This window comes from Biomphalaria glabrata, chromosome 2 (assembly GCF_947242115.1).
Source record: "Biomphalaria glabrata chromosome 2, xgBioGlab47.1, whole genome shotgun sequence".
Taxonomy (NCBI): domain Eukaryota; kingdom Metazoa; phylum Mollusca; class Gastropoda; family Planorbidae; genus Biomphalaria; species Biomphalaria glabrata.
In genome coordinates, this window is record NC_074712.1 from 59,858,162 (window position 1) to 59,865,864 (window position 7,703).

At 36.9% G+C, this 7,703-nt stretch overlaps 2 protein-coding genes across 2 annotated transcripts; both read left to right on the plus strand.

The window, feature by feature from the left end:
* The first annotated feature begins 217 nt into the window (after positions 1 to 217).
* Positions 218 to 1,210, plus strand: LOC106074082 (growth hormone secretagogue receptor type 1-like). Its single transcript, XM_013234804.2, has one exon. It carries the CDS (start codon positions 218 to 220, stop codon positions 1,208 to 1,210), a length of 993 nt encoding a protein of 330 aa, XP_013090258.2.
* Positions 1,211 to 5,388: 4,178 nt separating this feature from the next.
* LOC106065528 (probable G-protein coupled receptor AH9.1) lies at positions 5,389 to 6,363 on the plus strand. The gene has a single exon (XM_013224367.2). It carries the CDS (start codon positions 5,389 to 5,391, stop codon positions 6,361 to 6,363), a length of 975 nt encoding a protein of 324 aa, XP_013079821.2.
* Positions 6,364 to 7,703: the final 1,340 nt, after the last annotated feature.

Consider the following 7,703-nt stretch of genomic DNA (forward strand, 5'->3'; position numbering starts at 1 on the left):
CTAATATACATAGAATATATAAATATATATATAAAACATTTTTTTTTCTTACAATTTTTTATGAATTTCTTAATTACGATTTTAGCAAAAATGTAATGAACATATTTTCCCCATTACCGCTTTCATTGGAAAAGAATCTAAAGTCCATGTCTGATAGAACAACATGACTACATGCCTCCGACTGTTCTTTCTTGAGACTAACTAGACAATTGAAAGGATGAACAATAGCGGGGAATATCTGAGTGACACGGACAGGCAAGTATTTTTTATTGCCAACCACTTGATCCTCGGCATGACAATATGTCTGCTCGGAATTGTGGGAAACTGCCTAAGCATCACCGTGTTTTTAAAACAGGGTCTGCGCATGTCTGTGAACTTAAGCCTGTTCGCCATGTCCGTTTCTGATCTGATCGGTTTAATTTTTCAAGTCTGGCACAACTTTTGTTTGAACCCATACCTGGAATTAGCTGACTTACCTGTGGATTTTTTAACAGTGCAGATTCTGACGGCTGGCTCTCCAAACATCGCAATGACACGCATCACATGTTGGATCACAATGTACATCACAGCTGAGAGATGTCTCTCCGTTTTATTGCCTTTGAGGATCAGAAACATCGTGACGTTTAAAAGGACTGTGGTCATTCTTCTCTTCTGCTACAGTATCAACCTCTCCTTCTATCTTCCTGTGTACTCGGCAAGTTCCCTTGGTTGGCGCTTTTATCCAAGTCTTAACAAAACTATGTTTGCATTTATTGAGAACAACAGGACACTGATGGTCAGCCTTTTAATGAACGTGTCCCACTTCTACCTGTCGGTCATCGCCTTTATATGCAACTTCATCTTCACAGCCATCTTGGTGGTCAGTCTGAAGAAAAAATCGGAATGGCGAAGAAGCGCCACCTTCGTCGGTGATCAGAACGAGGCTCTCACGAGACGTGACAAGAAAACTGTCACCATGGTGATTACAGTGGCTGCCATTCTCATCGTCTGCTACTCTCCTGGCGTCACGAGTTGTTTCGTTGAAATTTTCGTTCCTGATTTCGCTATTTACGCTAAACAGAAGAATGTGTACAATGTGATCTGGTCGTTCTGTTTCTTGTTTCATTCAGTCAACGCAAGCATAAACGTCATTGTCTACTACAGGACTAGTTCTAAATATAGAACAACTTTAAACAAGATTTTGTTTGATCTAAACATAGTAAAAACGTAGCCGAATATTTATCTAGTGTTAGTGTGTCAATTTGTCTTCAAATTAAATAATTGGAGTTGCATATCTTATGTTTTGTTTTATAAATATAAGTTAGTGTCGATCTTGTGACTAAATGCTTGGCATCTGAACATTGAGATTGTGAGTTCGAGTCCTAGTGATAGACTGTCGTTCAGTAGTCTCGATAGTGCGGGGCTCATACCCTGCCCACAGTCATTCCCGTCACCCTGCGGGAGGGTTGGATGGAGATTATCTTCAACTCTGAAGGAACATGTGAAACATGTTTTAAGCATGATACCCATTTAAATCGTTAGAAATAGAATCAGTTGATCTTAACATTATCTGCTTCATAGAGCGCTATTCCGGAATTGGGAACTTTTTAAAAACAATATTATTAGAGACCTTAAACAGATTTTTTTTTTAAAAATGATTTTGCTAATTTTTTAATGTATACAGATCAAGCAGTGATTCTAAGGGCAAAGATAACAAATTTATCATTTAAAGCATTTATATTTTAATAATATGCATTAAACAATAATTATAAATAAACATATTTCATTGATACACAAACCATGAGTTGTTATATAACATTTTTCTTTAAATTTCGTTAAAGAATCTTCTACAATAAACCAAACGGAATATCTCACTCAAAATGTTTTTTAAAGTTGTCAAATAACATTTTGACTTTACTGAATTATATTTATTTGTTTCATTTTACTCATATTTCAAATAGAAAAAAAAAGGTGTAAAAAAGAACACAGGTGAAAAATTCCTTACCTAGGTCCTTGATTGGCTGCATGATTGTTAGACTTTGATCCTCCCGCGCCGTTCGGGGCATTGAGCCGCAAGCTATCTCCACAAAGATCTCTAAATTGTAATGTCTGAAGCGTCTTCCCACCAGATGGGACACTGCTCTGAGCTCCTCCATAAAAGTGTGACGCCAAGTTATAAGAGGACGTCTCTGTTTGCGCTTTCCTCGTATTTGCTTCCATGTCATCGCAACTCTTGGTATGTGTAATTCATTTTGTCGGAGAACATGTCCCGCAAACCTCATGCGACGATCTGTCACAACCACACTAAGTGTTCGACTCCCAGTTTGGCGTAGGATTTCCCTGTTTGAGACCCGATCTATATAAATGACTCCCAAAATCCGTCTCAGACATTTTTGTTGAATAGAGGTCAAAAAGTCAAAATTTAAGCACAGAGCAGAAAGTTTTTCGTGCTGCCTTTAGGCGCTCAGTAAGCAAAACTCTGTTAGAGTCGGGTGTCGAACCTCGAGCCCCCTTCATAGGTAGTCAAGCCAAGCCAAGTTCAAGCGTACTTTGCCTCTCTACCACGCGAATAAAACGAATAAATAATAGAGAAACGTCTAAAGTAAAACCACCTCATAAACTGTACAACAGAAAGTTTTGTGTATTGAATCCATGAGTTATTGTTAGATGCAAAACATAGATCTAGGTCTGACAACGAAAGTTTACACACAGAAGACGAGTCTTTAAAAAAAAAACAAAAAAAAAACACACAAGATAAGATTAGTTATGTCAGGGTCTGTGGGCTTGGCTTCATACTTTTTCCTTTCATATAAATCTAGTGAGACCTGAGAAATCTGACTTGTGCTGACTAGTGCAAATAATTATAACAAGTTAATTCCATTACTTTATTTATCAAGGATTCCATGTTCTGTTCGGGTAGTTCCATTCTGCCCAAGTTGTGGACTGTTAGGAACTAGACTATGTATGAATGTTTACATAAGAACAGGGGTTCTCAACCTGTGGGTCGCGACCCCCTTGGGGGTCGAATGACAATTTGCCAGGGGTCTCCTAAGACCATCGAAAATTGTCTACTCTTCCATTGCTGTTTGTGTGTTTGGGGGGGGGGGGGGGTCGCGGCAGAGTGGTGGATTGTAAAAAGGGGTCGACGAGCATAAAAGGTTGAGAATCGCTGCATTAGAAGAAACAATGGAGTTTTGCCTTGGTCCAGGAGCTTGAGTATTTTTCACGTTCAGTGAACAAATACCTGTCCTTGTGAGTTGCCTCCCTTAGGTTGATTAAAATCTGGGGAAAAAGTGGCACTGGTTAGATTCACATGGAAAGCGAACATAAAAGAAGGGATTTGTAGATGCCATACACAGCAGTAGTAGAAAGAAGGTTGAAAATGCAAACGGCGCCTGGTGATTACATATGCCCAACCTGTGATCGCAGCTGTGTATCAAGGATTGGCCTATTTAGTCACACAAGAAGTTGCAAAGGGAAAAGATCGTCTCTCAAGACGTAAAATGACACACACACATACTCCATTACTCACTCTAGACAATGCAACCAGTCAAAAAAAAGTTGATGTCAGCATACATATACACAGTTGTCAAAGGAATGATAAAATTTGGTTATGTGTGTTCTCTATCACACACATCAGGTAAATGATGACTCCATCTTTGAGATAAAGTAGACTTAAGGAAACGAGGTTACAACAAGAGTAACAGAGGAACGAAACATTGATACACAGGAACATCATAGTCATTCGAGCCATTCTGAAACCATTAGCTCAGCCTGTGACAAACCAGTATTGAGCTTATTACTAATACTGCAAGACTATATTGATTAACATTTATAAAGTAATACCACAACTCTGTGTTTACCTAGTAAGTTATGGTTTCCACTACCTTTTATAGAGATGTAATAAACATTTCGTTTGGTGTCATGTCAAAGAATGCTACAATTATGTAATATAATTGTAACGCAACCCTGACACACACACTCACACACACACACACCACATAAAACAATAACAACCTAGGAAGATCAGACGTGGAGAACTACAATAATTGTGTAAATAGTTTAGATTTAGGTCTATATACAAAGACGAGAAAACTATCCACACTCAACATTTAGCAATGATTCGTTTTCACAACAGAAGATGTTCAAGATAGAGATAAATCATGTCATTACAAGTCGATTGGTTTCTTTTTTTTTTTTCTCCTTACGTTGTTAAATATAAAAAAAATTATGGTACGAAGTTTTAAAAGTCATACTACAAAATCAAGGCTTAAGTTGAAGTTTCTCAATATTAATATTTTTAATGTTAATAATTATAAGCGACATACGCGCTGTCCAGATTGCAAGTCTTAACTACGAGTTTTATGGAATAATAAACGCATTTTGATTATTTTAACATATTTATCTCTGGAAATAGATTTCAGCCTTCACAACGACTCAGAACTAAAGGTGTATTATTCTAATTGTAATGCACTGAGACAGGAGTTCATGAACTGCCTAATTAGAATTTTACTAGTAAACATCAATCTTATATTAAGTTACTATGGTATGTCTCGTGCAACAAAGGACATCGCATTGATTGTGTCAAACGAAATATATTACATTCAAACTGAGTGATATCATTTACTTGGCTATCTCACCAAAGGGGCACAGTTGGGATGAATCTCGATGGAGTCCAGGACCAGAATTCGAGATAAACATAAGCTGATGTTTTTAGTTGTTTTTTAACAAAGATTTTGTGTCAGTTCACTCTGTCTGTCTGGGTGGAATCTTGTACACATTATATCTCCCGTTTTCCATTCTCGGATCAAGTTGAAACTTTACGCTATTATTTATTGTCGATGACTGCATATGAATCAAGAAAACAAAATAGCAATGAATCGATTACTCGATGCTTAAGAAACATCAGGTAGGCCTACTTTGAGAGAGGGGAACTGATGCGCGAAGACATCTTTCCGGCCATAGCTAATGCCCATTTTACCGAACCATAACGCACGAAAACAAAAATAAAGAACCCTCCGAAAGAGGCCAACAGAAAATACAAATTAAAATAATTATTTGATAGTCCAGTTCTCTGCCAGTCTGTCATGCATTAACATATGCCGATACAGTGTCACGCTCCCGGGACTCAACATAAACTGTGAACAAGCTTCTATTGCTTAGTTTATGGTCAAAGAAAACAAAGTAGAGAGACACTTCCGTTTTAGTTGGGTTTTTTTTTGTCATGCAATTTTGAAAATGACAGAATATTGAGAAATATATAAACGGCATACATATGAAAACAAACAAATTATATTTCGTATTTTAAATACATTTATCTGTTATTACTTTAGAAAAATCTATTCATTTTTTTTTTGTTTTGTTTTAATAGCTTCTGTATTCTAATAGACTCACTAGACTGTGGACACGATGAACAATAGTGAGGAATATCTGAGTGACAGTACTAAGAAAATATTTTTCCTTATCAACCACGTGATCATCGGGATGACGATATGTGTCTTTGGAATTGTGGGTAACTGTCTGAACATTGCTGTGTTCCTCAAACAGGGCCTGCGCGTGTCTATAAACCTGAGCCTCTTTGCCATGTCTCTTTCTGATCTGATTGGTTTAATTTTTCAAGTCTGGCACAAGTTTTGTTTGAATCCATACCTGGAGCTTGCAGACTTGCCCATCGATTTCCTGTCCGTGCAGATCCTGACGGCGGGGTCTCCAAACATCGCAATGTCACGCATCACTTGTTGGATCACAATGTACATCACAGCTGAGAGATGTCTCTCCGTTTTATTACCTTTGAGGATCAGAAACATCGTGACGTTTAAAAGGACTGCGGTCATTCTTCTCTTCTGCTACAGTATTAACCTGGCGTTTTACTTCCCAGTATACTCGTCCAGTTCCCTTGACTGGAGTTTTGATCCGAATGTGAACAGGACTCTATTTACGATCGTGGACAATAACAGGACAATGATGGTCAGCCTGTTAATGAACGTGTCCCACTTCTACCTGTCGGTCATCGCTTTTATATGCAACGTCATCTTCACAGCCATCTTGGTGGTCAGTCTGAAGAAAAAGTCTGACTGGAGAAGAAGCGCCACCTTCGTCGGTGATCAGAACGAGGCTCTCACGAGACGTGACAAGAAAACTGTCACCATGGTGATTACAGTGGCTGCAATTCTCATCGTCTGCTACTCTCCTGGCGTCACGAGTTGTTTCGTCGAAATTTTCGTCCCTGATTTTTCTATTTTCGCTAAGCAAAGAAATGTTTATCAAGTGATCTGGTCTTTCTGTTTCTTGTTTCATTCAGTCAACGCCAGCATCAACGTCATTGTCTATTACAGAATTAGTTCTAAGTATAGAACAACTTTTAATAAGATTTTATTTGGATAAAAAAAGTGTATAGATATATAATATAATATATAATGATTGAACACGAGGGGGTGTTATTGACTTAAAGAGTTTATCACAAAGCTTATATCAGCTCACTCTGTCTGTCTGTTTGTCTGTCTGGTAAAAAATTTGAACACGTTATTTAACCCACACCTATTTTCGCATCAAGTTGAAACTTCACACGTTTATTGCATGTACCTGACAAAAGCGGAATCAATTTAAAAAAAAAAATAATTTGTTATTTATTATTTTGCTTGGTATTGAACAAGGAAAGAAATGTTACTTGACTGATGTTGCGGAATAAGTTGAATTATTCCCTTTTATACTTCGTTGCTTAGAAATTAAAATAAAAAAATAGAGATTTATGAACCCTTCTATTTTCATAAGCACTTCGCTGGCTCAGTGGTTAGTGAATTGAAGTCGTACAACTTTTTTTTAATAAAATACATTTTAAAAGTTGTCACTGTATAAAACAGATACTCCCTTCTTTCTTCAAACTAATTTGTACAACAATTACATTTCACGTATTTCCTGTCTGTAAAGAAGTATTTTATGTATTATTTCTTGTTTTTCTAAAGTTTTGTCATGTTTTTGGTAGTTACCTCTTTACATAAATAAACTATTTTAAAACGCATTTTAGTCATTATGTGGGTCTGTCAGTCGACTGGTAAATCGCGTGTTATTCAAACAGGGGCGATCTTCACTTTGAATCCTGGTCAATACTAGGACTTGAAAGATTTTGACGTCTGATTCTTATGACTCTAGTTTAAAATATAGCCGTTCTTGATTTAGCCACATTCCATCTTCGTAACGGTTGGAAAAAGAAATAGAGGAGCAAAATAAAAAAAGTTAACATCTATTTTTTTTTCTTTCAATATGTTAACACTTAGGCCATCTCTCAATATTTTCTTATATCATTGTTAACATAGGAACAGTATGGAAGGGCCGACCTTAGGTAACTGAAGGCGCTCGGCAAAGTAAATTTGGTGGTCCCAAAGGAAACAACAATAAATATATAACCACCAAAATATAAATTTATGCAATTTTTCAAAACCCATTTGAGTCTAAATCTAAGCCAATAATTAACTGAAATTAATATATTGCCATTCTGATATACAGGAACTAGAGTTTCTTGAGCTTCTTAATCATATTCGTGCAGATGTCATAAACCTTCCACAAATCAGACTTGAAATATTTGTTCCACATTTCCACTAAAAAAGGAACCATAAAGGTCCTCTAGCATATGTAGACCAACAACTGTATACTCCTTAGGTCAAAGTATTGACTTAATGCTAGGCTAGTTGACATAGAGGCCTAGAGCTCTGCCATGTTTAGTAATT